The sequence below is a fragment of the Martes martes genome, assembly GCF_963455335.1.
Source record: "Martes martes genome assembly, chromosome: 1".
NCBI lineage: Eukaryota > Metazoa > Chordata > Mammalia > Carnivora > Mustelidae > Martes > Martes martes.
The window spans coordinates 141212157-141231275 of NC_137888.1; the positions used below are offsets into that span (position 1 = coordinate 141212157).

General features: G+C 38.1%; 1 protein-coding gene across 8 annotated transcripts in view; it reads right to left on the minus strand.

The window, feature by feature from the left end:
• NEK10 (NIMA related kinase 10) overlaps positions 1–19119 on the minus strand; it is a gene marked incomplete at its 3' end in the record, with an annotated part of 201020 nt that overhangs the window by 76604 nt on the left and 105297 nt on the right. For 7 of the 8 annotated variants that reach the window (XM_080824599.1, XM_080824596.1, XM_080824598.1 and 4 more), the window contains 2 exons: positions 8874–9003; positions 8264–8334 (listed from right to left, as the gene is read on the minus strand). The exons of the other annotated variant lie outside the window; for it this stretch is intronic. In XM_080824599.1, coding sequence (XP_080680725.1) covers positions 8264–8334; positions 8874–9003 — 201 coding nt within the window. The remainder of the gene's footprint in view (positions 1–8263; positions 8335–8873; positions 9004–19119) is intronic. 8 annotated transcript variants of the gene reach the window in all.

The window sequence follows — 19119 nt, forward strand, 5'->3', positions numbered from 1 at the left end:
ATCCAGACAAAAAATCAACAAAGAAACACTGGAATTAACAACACTTTAAAACAAATGAACTGAGATATATATATATGTATATATATATATATTTATATATATGTGTGTGTGTGTGTGTGTATAATATTCTATCCAATAGCAACAGAATACACATTTTTCTCAAGCACACATGGAATATTTTCCAGAACAGATCACATGAGAGGCCATGAAACTAATTTCAGCAAATTTAAGAAGACTGACATCATACCAACTATCTTCTCTACTGCAATGATGTGAAATTAGAAATCAACAAAAGGAAAGTAAGAAGATTTTAAATTTGTGGAAACTAAACAATGCATTTCTAAATAACCTATGGGTCAAAGAAAAAAAATCAATAGGGAAGTAAAAAATTCCTTGAAACAAATACAAAATGGAAAATGTAACATATCAAATTTTGTGGGCTGCAGCAAAAGCTGTTCTAAGAGCCCATAACAATAAACACATATATTCAGAAATTAGAAAGATCTCAAATAAATAACCTAACTTTAGACCTCAAGGACTAGAGAGAAACAAATTAAACTCAAAATTAGGAGAGAGAAGGAAATAATAAGAGTATAAATAAATTAAGCAAATTAAGTAAAGTCCAGAAAAGCAATAGGAAGAATCAATGAACTAAAAGCTGGTGCTTTGAAAAAGCAGATGGACAAATCTTTACGTAAGCTAAGGAAAAAGAGAGAAGACTCAAATTTGGGAATGAAAAAGGAGGCATCACAGCTGATACTACAAAAATATAGACAAGAAATGGATAAATTTCTAGAAACACATAATTTACCAAGACTGAATCAGGAAAAATAGAAAATCTGGACACACCAATCATGACTCAAGAGATTGAGTCAGTAAAACTCTCAACACAGGACACTTCAGGGCCAGAGAGCTTCACTGGTGAATTCTACCAAACATTTAAAGATGAATTAACACCAGTCCTCTTAAGACTCTTTAAAAATATTGAGGAGAAGGGAACACTTCCAAACTCATTTACAAAACCAGCATTGTCTTGATACCAAAACCAGATAAAGACACCACAAGAAGAGAAAATTACAGACAAATATTCCTGATGAATATAGATGCAAAATTCTCAACCAAATATTAGGAAACAAAATTCAAGAATGCATTAATAGGATTAAGCACTATGACCAAGTGGGATTTATCCCTGGGCTATAAGAAGAGTCAACACACACAAACATGTAATTTGTCACATCAGTAAAATGAGAGATTAAAACTATATGATCATCTCAATACATACAGAAAAAATATTTGACAAAATACAAAATCTCTTTATGATAAAAAATTGGGTATAGAAGGAACATATCTCAACATGAAAAAGTCCAAATACGACAAAGCCACAGGTCACATTATACTGAATGGAGAAAAATTGAAAGTGTTTCCTCTGAGATCATGAGCAAGGCAAGGTTCCCTACTCTCACCATTCCTATTTAGTATAGAATTGAAAAAGTCTTAACTAGAGCAAAACAAAGAAATAAAAGGCATCCAAATCTGGAAGAAAGAAGTAAAAATTTCTCTACTTACTAATGATATAATCTCACATATAAAAAATCCCAAAGAGTCAATCAAAAAGACTGTTGGAATTAATCAATGACTTCAGGAAAGTGGCAGGTTACAAAATCAACTTACAGAAATCAGTGGCATTCTTTTGTACTAATGATGAAACATTGGAAAAAGAAATAAAGAAAACTATCCAAACCGCAATTCCATCAAAAATGATAAAATACTTGGGAATAAATTTAACCAAGGAAGTGAAAGATCTATACAACAAAAACTATAAGACTTGGCTAAAAGAAACTGGAGAAGACAAAAACAAATGGAAATACATTTTGTATTCATGTTTTGGAGGAATAAGTATTGTGAAAATGGCCATACCACCCAAAGGATCTACAGATTAATGCAATTCCCATAAAAATACCAAAGGCATTCTTCACAGAAATAGAAGAAACAGTCCTAAAATTTGTGTGGAACCACGAAGGACCCTGAATAGCCAAAGCAATCCTGAGAAAAAAAGACTAAAGCTGGAGGTATCACACTTCCTGATTTTAAACTATACTACAAAACCATACTAATAAAAACACTATGGTACTGGCACAAAAGCAGATCTGTAGACTAATGGAAGGGCATAGAGGGCCCAAAACTAAATCCCAGCATATCCCGTCAATGAATATTTGACAATGAAACCAAGAACAACCACTGGGGGAAAGAAAGTCTCTTCAACAAACGGGCTGGGAAAACTGAAGTATATGCAAAACAAAGCAAGTGGCCCCTATCTCACACCACCCACAAAAATTAACTCAAAATCCATCAGAGACTTAAACCTAAGACTTGATATCTTAAAACTCTTGGCTCAGTGGGTTAAAGCCTCTGCCTTCCGCTCCGGTCGTGATCTCAGGGTCCTGGGATCCAGCCCTGCATCTGGCTCTCTGCTCGGTGGGGAGCCTGCTCCCCACTCCCCCCGCCTGCCTCTCTGCCTACATGTGATCTCTGTCAAGTAAATTAAAAAAAAAAAAAAAACTTGAAAGAAGAAAGGGAAGGAAGAAGCTTCCTGATATTGGTCTTGTTAATGATTTTTTGAATGTGATGCCAAAAGCACAAACAATGAAAGCAAGAAACAACAAATGGGACTACATTAAACTCAAAAGCTTCTGCACAGCTTTTGCTACTCAGTTAACAAAATGAAATAGCAGCCTATAGAGCAGAGAAAATTTTTACAAACCACATATCAGAGAAGGGGTTACTATCCAAAACACATAAAGAACTAAACACAATTTAATAATACTTAAACAAATAATTTGATTAAAAATGGGCCAAACAAAATAGATATTTTTCCAAAGAGGACTTCAAAATGGCCAAAAGGCACATGAAAAGATGTTCAACATCACTAATCATCAAGACGATGCAAACAGGGGCACATAGGTGGCTGCTGGTTAAGTAGCTGACTCTTGTTTTTGGCTCAGGTCATGATCTCACGGTCAAGAGATCAAGCCCTGCGTTGGTCTCGGCACTCTTCATGGAGTTTGCCTCAGATTCTTTCTCCCTCTCCCTTGAGCCCGCTCTCTCTTTCAAATAAATATATCTTAAAAAAAAAAGAAGAAGAAGAAGAAGATGCAAATAAAAACCACAATGAAATATCTATCACCTTACACCTGTTAGGATGGCTATCATCAAAAGGAAAAGAAATAACAGGTGATCGTGAAGATTTGGTGAAACGGGAATATATACACATCGCTGGTGAGAATGTAAAGCGGTCCAACCACTATGAAAAACAATATGGAGATTCCTTTAAAATATTAAAAAATAGATCTACCATATGACCCAGCAGTTCCACTTCTGGGAATACACCCCAAAGCAAAGAAAACAGAATTTCAATGAGGTATCTGCACTCCCATGTTTATCGCAGTATTATGCACAATAGCCAAGATATGGAAACCCAAATGTCCATCCTTATATGAACGAATAAAAAAGAGGTGGTACACATATATACAATGGGATATTACCAGCTAGGAGAAAGGAAGATATATTCCCATTTTTGACAACATACATGGAACTCAAGCACAATGTGTTAAGTGAGGTAAGTCAGAGAAAGACAAGTACTGTATGATAACACTTATATGGAATCTAGAAAAATCAGACCTATAAAAAAATAGAAAACAAATCGTGGTTACTAGGACATGAGCGATGGGGGGATAAGAATGACGGTGTCTAAGGGTACAAACTTGTAATGAGTCGTAGACAAGCCATGGAGATCTAATGCACTGAATAATGAATACAGCCAATGATATTGTAATATAATCATGTAATGTGATGAATATTGCTTCATTGGCAATCATATTACAATATATAAATATATCAAAGTGACACACTGTACACCATAAATTTACAAAATGGAACATGTCAAATTTACTTTGGGGAAATTTTTAAAAAGAAAGAATACCAAAGAACTGAAGGTTGGGTGAAAAATGTAAAGATCCACTTGTCCTTAGAACTAGCCAAAAACATTAACTGTGCTAGTCATCATAACTGCCTCTGAAACAAAGCACCAGACGGCTTCTGCAACCAGGCACAGACAGAGAGATGTAAGGCAATTGGAAGATTTTGTGCATAAAAGGAAATGTTCTTCTCTTTTAGAAAGTAAACAGACAATATTCTCTGAACAGGGTACTGGAAGGTAAAAATAGTAATGCTGGTACTGGGCAGAGCAACAAAATGGATTTATTTTCTGCCCCAGACTCTTCAAGGTTGCTAAGTTATTCTCCCAGTGTAAAAGCCTGCTAGGAAAGAAAAGTTCCAGTGACAGAATGTGCTGATACACCACATGAACGAACAAGAAAAAGGAAAGATATTGCATGTGAGACACTCAACTGCACGCGCTCTACCCAAGACAGGGTGTAGAAGGTGAAAATGAGAAGATGGAAAAGCAGAACAAGCAAGACGATCATGTAACTGGAAACAACAGGTGTGAAATTAAGAATGGGTCGCGTGAACTTGCCCATCGATGGCTGTCTTGCATTTCAAAGGCTCTATCATGTTATTGGTAATCAGCTCTGAGCCTGATGATTTGCTGAGTCATAAATGATCATTAAGACTACTTTTGCCTTTATGTATTCCTTGCATCGATTTTCTGAAGAAAACAGGAAACTAAGAAAATAGAAGATTAAATTTGCTTCCTTATTCTTTTGGAACTTAATTTTTAAAGATTAAAAATCCAAAGCAAATTAAATATGTAACTGCATAAAATTCATGACTGAACTTGGTTTTATGTCAAATTTTCTAAAGATAAAACTTTGTGATGTGAACCCAGACAATGAGTCTTGAATAACCTTAAGTGAAAACCACATCTGCTACAGAATGCACAGTCATCTTCATGTATAATCAGTTATAAAATTAAAATAAAATTGTCAGTTCTTACTTACAGCATCTTAGTCATTTTGAATTGAAAGTGTCCTTATAGGGGTGCCTCAGTGGCTCAGTTGGTTAAGCGTCTGCCTTCAGCTCAGGTCATGATCCCAGGGTCTTGGAACTGACCCCACGTTGGGTTCCCTGCTCAGTGGGGAGTCTGCTTCTTCCTCTTCCTCTGCTACTCCCTACTCCAAACCCTGCTCATTATCACTCTCTCTTGTGTTCTCTCTCTCAAATAAATAAAATCTTGAAAAAAAAAAAGTGTCCTAACAAATATTTAATCTAGTGTCCCCTAATAGTGATCATTCATACTCTTAAACATTCTGGTGATAGGGAACTCAATATCCACTCAGCAGTCTGCCTCACTTGGGTATCTATAATTCTGACACACACTTCTAATGACAAACTGACCTGAGCCTCCTTGGAACTCCACTCCATGGTCTTGGCCCACTTTCTGAAGTTCCACAGAATAAACCCAATTGCTTTCACATTTTCAGTGTCATTCCATTTTCATGCTTGTACCCCCAAACTTGTTAACTCAACTGCCAAGCCACCATGGACACAGTTCCACTTCTCTCCATCAACAATACCACCACTCCAGTCAGAGCTGCCATTATGTCTTGGTGGACAGCTGGACCTGCTTCCCCTTCTGCCCCCATTCCCTGCTGTCTATTCTCCACAAAGCAGTGAGGATGATCTTTGTTACAGAAGAAATTTTCTCTATATCTCACCTGTAAATAACCTTAAGTTTTCTCCTCAGTACTCATGAAAAAAATTCAAAACCCTCAAGGTGCCCTATCAGACCTAGTTAATCTGGCCCCATCAGCCTCCCCAGGCCCTAATCATTTTGGTTATCCTCTCCCTTACTTAACATGCTACATCTCCAATTTCTTTTAGTTCCTCAAACTAATAAGCTCTATGCTGGTCTATGAAATGCTTCCTCTACTCTTTACTATTTGAGGATTAATGGTTGTTCAGGTCTCAAATTATAGGCTCTTTCTTCATAGAAACTTCCTAAAGTTCCTAGAATAGGCCAAGTCCTTCTGGAATCACTCCTTGATCCTTTTACCATTCTTCATCCAGTTTATCATAATTTAATTTATATACTTAATTCCATAAATAGTAACACTACTATTATTAATAATAATATCTAATTTTATTGAGGGTTCACTAAGTGCTGAGTACCATGCTAAAAGCACTGAAAGCATTATCTTATTTTATCTTCAGAATAACCCCGTGAGCGGTTACTATTGCTACCCATACATCACAGATGAGAAAAGGGGATAGGTGGAAGAGTAGGGATTAAAATCCAGCTGATTCCAGAATCTACTGACGTTTTTAACCTTTCCATGTGATGTTGGTACCTGACTCCTCCACCAACTTGGATACCAATAGCCAGGGATCCTGTCAGAAGAAAATTGAGGTCCTGTTTGCCCAGTGCCACAAAATCAGAATAATGTCTCTGTATATTTTCATTGTGCCACCCCTCCCCTACTCTTTGTGGTGCTCAAATACCTATGAAAAGAAGAAATTAAATGAGTAAATCTGGTATTCTTGTCTTGACATCTCTGGAGACTTCTTGAATTTTTGAGTCACTTTTCCAGAAAACAAATAGCAGAGAACAGGTCCAAATCGTGGAGAGGAGCAATTTAAATACATTTGTTTGGATTCATTAGCAACAGGGCATGATCTAATATATGCAGAATTCAGATTATTCAAAAAGGGGTTTCAGCTCATTTCTCCTAATATTAACAATGACAACTGCCAGTATTGCTTCAGATTTACCATTCAACAAGCTTTATGCTAAGTGATTTTCACAGTTACCTTGTATAATTATTACACCAGCCTAACTGGATGAGGGAATAGAGATGCAGAAAGAAGGGTCAAATGTTTGCTCAGAATCTGCAGTTAGTGAAACTCAGCCCTGGCTGGGCCTCGGCCCCTTAGAACTGTAGGACAGCATAGTGCTGAGCAAGGAAAGATTCAAGATATAACTCTACAAACTGTGAGGAGTACCTATTAATGAAAAACGATGAGCTGGGAGGAGAAAGTGAAGGGAATATATCTCTTACATTCCATCAGAGGTGGTGCTAAGTGCCAGGATAGATACAGAACCAAAATTATAGGGAAATGGGCAGGAGAATGGATAGGTATTCTATCTCACCCAGAGATAGATTACTCTGGGATTTCTATAATAAGGATTTGACTCAGCTCTATGGGGCAGGGAAGTAATCTTGAGCTAACTTAGGAGCATGTGTTGATATAGAAATAGCAATCAGTCGGAAAACAAGTCATTTATTCATACAACCAGTATTTGTTAAGGGTTGCTCTTGTCCCAGGCACTGCTTTGGGCACTGGAGAACTATGAACCAGACTGGAAAAGTCTCTGCTCTTGTAGAGTTTTCCTTCTGGTGGGGACAAGACAGGCAATAAAGAAACAGGTCTGCACACACAGACATGTCTCACATGTTGGGAGATGGGTGCTGCAAGCTTTAGAAAGCAGGCAAGGGAGCAAAAAAGTGGAGAGGCTGTGGGGGGCATCAGAACGGGCTCCCTGATGATGGGAAATAACAGCAGAAACAGAAAGGAAGAGGGGGCCTGTGCCACGCATTTACCAGAGGGAAGAGAAGTCAGAGAAAAGGGAAGAGAAGGATAAAGGGCCAGAGGCAGGCACATGCCAGGACTTGCAGGGAGCTCCCTGTGGCTGGCAGCAAGGGAGCAGAAGGAAAGTGGGAGAGAAGGGTGACAAGTTAGCTGGGACAAGCCCTGTGAGGTCAGAATTTTGTGAATGCAACAGGAAATGGCTTTCATTAAACTCCTGCTATATTGATGGCTGGAGCACTTCTTTCTGACTTTCTTTGAAAAATCATGATACAACATAACATTACCAATTTAAAAATAGAAATGAAAAAGTGCTTGCAATTTTATCATCTAACATGGTCTTCTTTAGTTTCCAATGTCCTTGTCTAGTCTTTTTCTGACATTCATGTGTGTATTAACAGTTTTTATCATAGTTACAAACAGCTCTACATCCTGTTTGCTTTACTAAGCTTCTTATCATCTTTGTTTTACAGGTTGATACAAAGCCTTCTGAATAATCATTCTAATGGCTGCATATTTCAAGTGCATATAACACTTCCTCTTGGACACACTTCAGTGGCTTCCAGATGGTTACCATTACTGGTGATGCACAAATATTTTTCTAGGTTTGGATTATTTGGGAGCCCTTCCTCTTCATGAATATTTACACAGTAAATCTGTAGAGATGAGAAGTATTTCTTGATAGTCCCTATGGGTTTGAAATGGTGAGAATGATTACCTGCTGATGGTATCTGTCACTTTCTCAGAGTAGATGCCTTCTGGCACCGGTTCATATACCGCCTCCACTATCTGCAAAACAGACAGACCAGCGTGATGGACGTAAAGAGGCCATTAGTATGTACAATACTTGGCCACAACATGAAAGCTACTCAATGAGCATTATAACCATGCACAAATTTTAATCAGAAACAAAAACATCCCAACAAATAAAAAATTAACATCAATTAAGCAGCTCTTGAGCACAGATTGTATTCTTCAAACTGAGTTAAAGTTAGCCTCAGATCCCCAATAAATGAGTGTAGGATAATATCAAGTGCTGATTGCAGGCAGTCCAAACCACAATTAAAAATAAAAGACCAAAAGTAATTTGATATATTTATTTGTATAATTTTCTATGATAAATGAAGACAATTATAGGGGGAATGCGCCATAGTACATGATGTATATTTAGAAGAAAAGGGAAAAAATGAACTGGATCATGTGGCCTATAAAACAATGTGCCTGCTTTTAATTGACGGTTTTATAAAAATCACAAATGTTCTGTTTAGGAAGAAAAGGAATGGCATTTTTAGCAACACAAGACCCTTTTGTCTCCCAACAGTGCTTACTTTTGTAGCCAGGGAGAGCATGTTGGTGCTGTAGAAGGGGGGATTCAGAGTTGCCATCTGATAAAGGATGCAGCCGGCCGCCCAGACATCAGCCTTCTCCCCATACGGCTCACTCTTCAGTACCTCGGGGCTGAATTAAAACAAGGGTGTTAATAGATACTGAAAAAGGGAGAAGAAATCAGCACAGAAAAAGAGCCCAATTTTCAAGCAATACTTGGAGATATGAGAAAAAAGAACTGAAACTCTTCCTCACTGATTCAAGTAAACTTATTATAGAAAGTATCTTTGAATTCTCCCAGACTCAGATGAATCAAGAAGCACAATCATGCAATTCCATTTTAAGCACTAAATATCAATGAGCCATATAAATATTGCCCATTAAATTTCCAAGGAAGTTTTTATTTCCAGAAACAATTACCCCTCTGTGGTAGATGGAATTGTTGGCCCCAGTTCTTTACCATTCTGGAGATTTTGTGCATCTCACTCTTACAATGGCCTCTTGGTGAGCAGTATGCATTATCCACACCTGCCTCTGGTTTTGTTTTGTGTTGCTTTGGCCAATGGAATATGGAAATGTCAGTGAACCAGACCAGAGCCTTTGTCTTAACAAATATTGAGCGCTTTCATTTGTCCTTCTAGGAGATTCTGTCCATTACCAAGAGAAGACGTATCCCAGCGACTGCTATCCCACCAGCCTGGGTCCAGCAGAAGATACATGAAGTAGATCTAACCCAGATGATGCATAGATCTACAGCCTGAAGAAGACCTAGACCTGTGAGTCTGACAATAAATGCTTATTGTTGAATGCCACCAAAATTTTTGTGACTTATTAATCAGCATTATTATGGGAAAAACTGACTGATACAGTCCCCTCTCCTTTGCCACTCAACTCTAGCCTATAAGGCAGGAAGAAGACCAAATCTAAATACGTTGCAGAAAATGACAACATCCATCAGGTTCATGTCTTCTAAAATTCACTTTCCAATCTGGGCATGGAAGCTGTCAGCTTTTAAATAAACTTAAGCCATGAGAATTTACGGATTTGATGTTTTTTGTTGTTTGTTTTTTTTTTAATGTGGAGGCAAGTGAAGTTCCCCTGCGTATTTTGGAGTAATGTAAGTTTCCTCTATCATATTTGTAGAATGAAACTCAGCCAAGGGTTGAAAGCTTTTAATAACCACACATCCTAAATTAAATAGTTTAGCAATTCATTCTATGATGTATTTAGGAATATGCTCAACCCTCTACATAAATAGAGGAGGGATTATGAGTTAACTTTGATGGTGGATTAGGGTATGAAGAAACTGACAAATTAATATTAGAACAATTAGAGTAGACATAATCAATGGTGACTATCAGGAATAATCAAGAAGTTGTTCTTTTTGTGAGATTATGAATTCCTGGTTTTAGATTTACATTACGTGTTTGCAGAGGAAAAGTATGATTTCTAGGTCTCTCAGCTGAGCATTTTCATTTTTGGTGTTTTGAGTTCAATAATATGGCAATGGGGGAATTGGGAATGAAATTTCCAGAGCTCTGCTCTTTTTAACTGTATAAAAAAGTATCTCCTGTTGTCACCTGGTCAACTGTTCACATACAAAAAATGCCTTAACAAAAAATAATGTCCTCTACAGAAAAAAAAAAAAAAAAGTCTTTGTTTCCCCACAGGCAAATTTCTCAGGTTTTAATATACAGAGAACTCAGAGGATTTGTTTCACATTTCCAAAAGCTCATGAAGCAGATGCTATGAGTGTTCTACCCATTTCCCCTCAGACCCTTTTTCCATTTCCTGTTCCTGGTATGCTTTCACTCTCAACAGCCAGCAACTGCATTTCTTTGGAGGAGAGCCTTCATTTCTTCTGAAAAAATAATTACTCTGCCTGGGGGAAAACACTTGTAACAACAGAGTTTACTCAGTTGATTGTTCTTATCACTTCACCTCCTCCTCCTCCTCAGTGGAGACCACAAACTCCTCTTATTCCCACAGGTGTGCCCCTTTGCACTGTGGCTTTGCAACTCCCATCAAGCGCTGGAGTCTATTTCTCTATGCGTTGAATCTGGACTTGATATGACTTGCTTTGGCCAAGAAGATACCAACAAAAGTGATACAAGGAGAACCTTAAACTTACTCTTTGGGGCTTTTTCTTCCTTCCTGCTCTTGAAAACCCTATGAACACAACCAGGTGACTCAGTCCAGGTCTGCCTGCTGGATGATGATAATATATGACCAGTTACCTCCACCACCAGTGCATATAGACAGTCAACCATAAGACATGTGAGTGAAGCCATTGGAAACCAGGTGACCGCAATGCATACTGAGCTCACCCAATACACTGATCAGCATTCCTCACTCAGACCAGCCCAATTCGCCAACACACAGTGTATTGATTAAAAAAAAAATTTGATTGTATTAAGCCACTGAGTTTTAGGCAGTTTGTCAAAGCTAAATGATATAATAGCTTTCATCAGATTTTCAAAGCTGTGCACGAGCCCCTGAAAAAAGACCAAGAATTACTTCTCCAAAAAAGAATAAGAAAGGGAAATTAAAGACAAACAACGCAGTTGCCAACTAGCACTTTTCTTCTGGGATAAACTTCAACTTCCCTCTAAGGTAAGAATTTCATAATTACAACCAAAAGCAATGACAAACAAAATACAGAGTCTGATTTCTAGAAGCCACAACAAAATGTTCTGTTACGGTTGGAATTGTGTCCCCCCAAAATTCGTATGTTGAAGTCCCCATCCCACTACTTCAGAATGTGACTGTATTTTAAAGTAATTTGGTATGAGTTGATTAAGTTGAGAAGATGCCACTATGATGGGCCCTAATCCAATATGACCAGTGTCCTTGCAAGAAGAGGAAGAGACACCATTAGTGTGCACATACCGAAGAACAACCATATGAAGACGCAACAAGAGGGTGGAATCCAGGCCTCAAAGGAGACTAAACTGGCTACACTTTGATCTTGGACTTCCGGCCTTTGGAAGTGTGAGAAAATAAATTTAAGCCACCGCCACCTGGTCTGTGGTATTTTTGTTATGGCAGCCTTAGAAAACTAGCGCAGGTTCTATGAGAAAACCTACTTACGTTTTTTCACCTTCAAAAGAACCCAGCCTTTGGGAAATATGACTAAAGTCACTGATTCAATCACAACTCACAAATATCATATAAGTTTTTTGGTGGTTATTATTTAGAAAACACTTGAAAAATAATTTATTGTCTTTCCAATTTCTCTGCTTAAGGTGAGCCCATCCACATTTATAAAAATACAGAGATTTATAGCTAGCAATGCTTCATTTAAAGGAAAGAAGTTAAATAGTATACCCACACACAATTTAAAATGGGTTTTCTTTTTTCCAAACAAGAACATTATTCTGTATTTTTAAAATGGTTATTCCTAGATGATCCAGTCATCCCAAATCTTTTAGTGATAAAATAAAACATAACTTAGGTGATACTAAACAAAAATAGGGGTTCCTGTGGCAAAGGTTAAAATATTTACAATTAAGTGTATAAACATTATATCCATTGTCAGTTATAAGAAAGTATTTATTTTTATTATTGCTGATATAATATACAACATGGTATTGTATCTAATATAAAACATGTATTATAGACTTGAAATTTGTTAAAAGCAGATCACAGGTATTCTCATCATACACACAAAGAGGTAACTATGTAATTGAATTTAAATAAAATAAAATTTTAAAAAAGAGGTGACTATGTGAGGTAATGAATATGTTACTTAGCTTGATTGTGGTAATTATTTCACAATGTGTAAGTACACTGAAACATCACATTGTACAACTTAACTATATACAGTTTTTAACTGTTAATAATCCTTCAACAGAGCTGGAAAAAATTTTAAGTGAAACCAGGGGTAGTAAAGAGTTAAGTGGATGGTAAGGAACAATGTGTATTTATTATAAATATTTTAATAAATAAGTAAACATAACTCATAATCAGCAGCCTTTGAGATGGGGGTGGACACTAAACATGACCTTTGCTTTACAAAGTCATAAATTATCAATAGTGAAAATAAGACAGAAGAAAAATGAGGTTGGAAGGCTGCTTAATTTAATTTTTTAAAAAGATAAACTTTTGTTTAGATCTTAAAATTCTACCACTAACACTTCACTGATACATAAACAATTAAGTTGGGCACCTGGGTGGCTCAGTGGGTTAAGCCTCTGCTTTTGGCTCAGGTCATGATCCCAGGGTCCTGGGATCAAGGCCCACATCGGGCTCTCTGCTCAGCGGGGAGCCTGCTTCCCGCTCTCTCTCTCTGCCTGCGTCTGCCTACTTGTGACCTCTCTGTGTCAAATAAATAAATAAAATCTTAAAAAAAAAAATTAAGTTGCTAATTGTCAAGTATTCTTATTTACTAAGTGAGGTAAACAAGAAAAACAGTGGACCTTGATGTCTTTTAAACATTTTAAAACATGAATATTTTGATAACTTTTAAGTAATTTAACAATATGATGATTTATGTATGTTTGGAGGGGGATCTTTTTTCCTTTAAACAGACCAAAGTTAACGAAACTAGATAACAGATGTCAAAAGGTTTTTGTATATAGGTAAGTATATTCTTCTTTCCTGCAATCGTCATATTATCATGTTTGTTAAGGTTTTGATTATTGGGCTCACTCCAGCATGTGTACTAAAATTAGAATGATGGAGTGAAGATTAGCCTGACATCTGCACAAGGATGACATGCAAATTTGTGAAGCAGTCCATGCTTTGGAAACAGTAAGATGATAGGAAAAAGGTACTGTACATTAGGACTATCCTTTAGTCAACAAAAGTTGTTTCCTCTAGGGGTAAAGAGTAAAAATTCTGATCCTGCTATATATCTGTTCTGGAATTAGCAGTTAGCAAAAGCCAGATTTCTCACTGTTGGAGAGGGACTCTATAGATAAGCGAGGAAAAAAGTGGTTAGATGTACTCTACCAGGGGTATTAAAATAGAGTTGGAGACAACACCCTGAACTCATGTTTAGCCTATTATTGATAACTATGGTTGTATATAGAAATAGTTTAGATAGCTGTATATACACAGGTTAGTACACACATATACATATATCTTCTTGCTCTGACAGCTGAATAGGCCTGGAAATGACAACATCCCAGTAGCAATGAACACTCTTAGCACCAGATCTTGGTTGGTTCTTTCATTTCTTTCCTTCTTTTTCTTTCTTTCTTTCTTTCTTTCTTTCTTTCTTTCTTTCTTTCTTTCTTTCTCTCTCTCTATCAAGAGGGAGAGAGAGAGAGAGAGAGAGAGAAAGAGCACATGAGTGTTGGGAGGGACAGGCAGAGAGGGAGAGAGAGAATCTTAAGCAAGCTCCATGCCCAGAGCAGAGCCTATCACAGGGCTCCATCTCACGACCCTGAGATCATGACCTGAGCTGAAATCAAGAGTCATATGCTTAACAAATTGAGCCACCCAGGTGCCCCCAGATCTTGGTTTTTAATACCATTCTCTAATAAAAATAATCAGGACTCCTTGGAGAAATGCCTGATTCTAGGATGGGGGGAGGATATACACACTAAATGAGCCTGGAGAATCTTGTATTGCCAGGAAATTAGGGTTCAAAAGAAGAAGAAGAAAAAAAAAACTTCTAACGATGAGGTTATGTCAAAGGGACACAGAACACAACCTAAAGCGCTCCCAGTGACCAAACGTGGAGCAATTTGAGCAGCAAAATAAATAGAATTGTGTATTAGTCAGTTTGAGGTACCATAACAAAAGACCATAGATGGAATGTCTTAAGCAAGAATAAACAGGAATTTATTTCTCACAATTCAGAAAGCTGGGAAGTCTAAGATCAAGGTACTAGCCAATTTTGTCCCCCCATAAGGGTCCTCTTCCTGGCCTACAGATGGCCATCTTCCTGCTGTATCCTCACGTGGCTGGGAGGTGGAGGAAGGGCTGTGCTGGGGTGACTGATATTCTTTTAAGACCACCTCGTGAGGGCCCCATCTTCCTGACCTCATCTAAACCAAAGTACTTCAAGGCCTATCTCCAAACACCACCACAGGACCTTCAGAAAACTAGTTTTCACCTAAATCCAGGAGGTAAAGTTTCAGAGAGACTAAGAGGAGACTGCCAATTTCAGAAGGCATTCCAGGGGGTTGAAGCAGAAGAGCAGGGCAGAGGGGAAGGAATGGTGCTCCATGACAACCAGTGGAGAAGAGACCCAGGCATGGTCAGAGATTACAGCCCTCCCATCCTCTCTGATGGTAGTGGCCCAGCTGGGCCCTTAAGCCTAGTCTCTCCAGCTCTAGGCCACCCTCTCCACAACCACTAGAGCGACCTTCCCCTAACAAAAAGCTGATCCCTTCACCACTTCCAGGGAACAGATCATGTTCTGCCATTGTCCTGTGAGTTTCAATCATTAAAAACCACAAAAACAAATAATGTAAAATCCTTCCTTGACCCCAAGTCCTCCTGTGAGTACCGCTTTTTTCTTCAGTTCCAAGCAAAGTCTCTTGAAAGAGTAATTCCTGTTGGCCCTTGCACTTCCTCACCCACCATCCATCATTCAACCCAACTCTAGTCCAGCATCTGTTCCTATCTTGCCATTGGTAGGGTTTCCCCTTAGAGCACCAGTGGATTACTAACTGCCTCACTTGTTTTAGGTGACTTTCCTTCAATTTTTGACACTATCAACTAAAACTTACTTGTTGAGACATTATTTTCTTCATTTATTCAATAAACTGCTCCGGAGTACCAGGCACTGTTCTACCTACTTAGAATACATCAACAAAATCACTGGCTCTCATGGAGCTTGCCTTCCAGTAAGAAACAGGGAGCAGGGAAGGTAAAAAGCACAACACAATGATTAAAAAGTAAATTATATTACATAGTATTTTGGTAGATGATAAATGCTATAGGAAATGGAAAACCTGGATTAGAATAAGAGTCAGGAGTGGATGGGGGCAGGCAGGCTGCAATATTAGAAAGGGTAGTCCCTTCCGTCCTCTCAGTTCCCATATAATGGCACTGTTTTGTTTCATCCAGGTGCTAAATGATGTTTTTCTTCTCACTCTTCACTCTCTCCTTGAATAATTTCTTTTACACCTAAGTCTTCCGTTAAAACCATATGTGGACAATTTCCACATCTAACCGACAGCCACAAGCCCCTCAGGCACACATACCTCATCACACGGTAGCTCTGTTACAAACCACCAATTCTTAGGATAAAGTCCTGGACTCTGAATGATTTGTCTATTTTACCAAGCAGTGCTGAGAACTCAACCAATACCAATAACCCTCAGATTTTCTGGAATTTCTTTTTTTGGCGGGGGGTGGGGGCGGGTGGCAGAGGGATAGAGAGAGCCTGAAGCAGGCCCCACACCCACCGTGGAGCCCTACATGGGCCTGATTTCAAAACCCTGAGATCATGACCCAAGCTGAAACCAGGAGTTGGCCACTTAACCAACTGAGCCACCCACCCTCTTGAATTTCAAGGGCTGTTTCTGAGGTGCAGTGAAAGGGCCAAGGTATCTCTGCAGAGAAAGGCCAGAGCTTCTGCCAGGGAGATAACTAACCCCAGGGAGCCATCTTAAATCCTGGGGTCTGTTTTCTTCATAATTCCTGGTGGGACCTGTGACTATTTTTGCCCCAACATTACCTCCTGATGCAAACATTTCTTTTTATTTTTTTACTTCCATTTCTGCTTCCATTTGTACATCAAACAATCCTTTGGTTTTTAAAGGTGTGTGTGGGCGGGGGGGTACGCACATGTGTGGGGGCATGGGAACTTTTTCGTAATCTGAGAAACTCGGGGCTGGCTACTCTGCATCCCACTGAACCTCTCCCATCTCAAGATCCAATGTTTCCACAGCATCTGCCACTTCAGATTTATCCCCAGTTCCTGGTGTGTTCACCATTATCACATTAGTGACCCGTAGATAAACTTAACCTGTCAAAGGCTAGTACTTGCCACAGAAGATAAACTTACAATACGTGACAACTGTGAGTTCATAAGAATGAGCTTATATATACCACTAACGAGCAGAAAGAAATTTTAGAGCCGAGGGAGATTCATTTGTTGAAAGGCATGTGAAATTGGAGAAGAAATTAGAATTTTTAGAGAAATTGAAAAGCTATTATTGAGAATGTATCTCATTGGCAAGATAATGATGTCACATCTAAACAGTGGTGTTGGGAGACATCGTAAAAGAAAATTTTGCCTAACAAATATTAGAAATTACTAATAAAAGAATCTTGAGTTATTTAGGACACAGTTAAGGCTAAATGTTTAGAGATAAGTTTCTTGTATTGAAATAATTCACCCAATAATATTTGCTTCACTGGGTAAGGATAGAAAGGGATTTTTGCATCCCGCTGCAATATATTAATTCTAAGTCTATTAAAAAAGTACATTTAGTTCTCAGGTTCTGGCCATCAAACTTTCATCTCCCTAGACTGCCTTAACGAAGAAGGAGAAAGAGAATGAATTTATCATTGTTAAAATGTAAATTTTAAAAGAATATAAACTATCTGTCTGGGAACACAAGATCCACTATTTGCTCACTGAAGAGGCAAAAGTCCCTATGAATTCATTGAGGACAAAAATCTGACCTGAAGTGACATAACTAAATGTATAGGCCAATAATTATAGTTTGTTGAGGCTGAAAAGTGAATTGTGCTCTATCTTAGAATGATTCAATATAAAACATTTAGCAATAATAGGATGGATAAAGTGGATGTACCCACACAAGTGTGTGTGTGTGTGTGTGTGTGCACTTTTATCATTGCTAGAGGTGGGTAAATGTTGCTGAGAAATAGCTCAAAAACCCATCACTATGGTGGGATGGGAATCAATGAGAATGAACGGAAATGAGGGAAGTTGGGAGAACCCAGAGGAAACAAGTGGCTAGGGACATTTTCTGGAGGATGAGCAATGTGATACTCAAATACTCAGTGAGATAAGCAGAGCTTAGCAAAAAGCACTCTAGGCAGAATGATGAATGCATTTGCAAGACCTTCCATGTTCTGATTTTTTTTTTCTATGAGACCCTGCTTATTAAGTCCCTGCAGGCATAGGTAGAATATGGTCTAGTCCCTCTAGAGCCACAGCAGTGAAAGGGCATTCTCATCAGCCCAGTGTGTTTCCCACTATGCAAGGGTGAAGGGAATTAGCTGAAGGGGAGACAGAGATGGGGGAGCTGCCACTAATGTGACAGCCAAGGAAACTGGGAGAAAAGGAATTCCACAGGATTGACTGAATGAGCGAAGGAGAATAAGAGAAGGGAAGACCCTTCATTTCCAGGCTTCTAAGTGTCTGGCTTGAATGACGGAGTGGGTATCAGTATCATTAATATAGATAGATACAGGGGGAATAGGTATGGGAGAAGAAACTAGAACAGTTTGGAATATATTAATTTACGCCTATGAGATCCACAGTTGAGGATAGCCAATGGGTAATATCATTCTGGTTATTAACAGTCACTTAAAGTCTTATCCTCAGAGGTTCTGAACTCTCATATCACAGAAATTTCTCCATTCATAGAAGCCTGCTGCCATTAAGCAGATAAACAGATTTAATACCTAAACAGTTCCAATAATGTTCTAAACACAGACTTCTTATAGAGAGGAAAGAGAATTAGATGACACATTCAAGAACCATGGAATAATATACTATGCCTGAAGAAAACCTTTATCACAAATTTTAGGGCCTGCCTGCTCCTACGTTGCATCCAGGATTGGCAGTTTTAGCCAATAAAAATCCAAGACGGTAAGTTAAATGTGAACTACTAAAATAATGCAATATTTGGGACAAATTTATACTTAAAAAATACAATACCTGGGACACAAACTGAAAAACTCCTTGTTGTTTATGTGGAATTCAAATTTTATTTGGCATCCTGTATTTTATCTGGCAACCCTAGTTGGAATGTTATTTGTGTACTCTCTGTTGTTTCTGTTTAAGTCATCTTTCTTATAGAAAGGCATACCAAAAGCTATTTACATATTAAGTATGGTTTTCTTCACTTACTTTATAAAAATAATGAAAGCACTACATTTATATGGCATTTGGGACATTTCTCAAAAAGTACCACATTTCTCTCATGTTACATGGAGATATGTATTAATGTGTCTTAACACCAATGAAATCAATGATTTGAAAGTTTTTAAAGTACAAAACACATATGAATATATGAAATATTGAATCCAGGCCCGATGAGCATATCTTATCTATAAATGATTTAGTTAAATAATAAATACACTGGACTATCA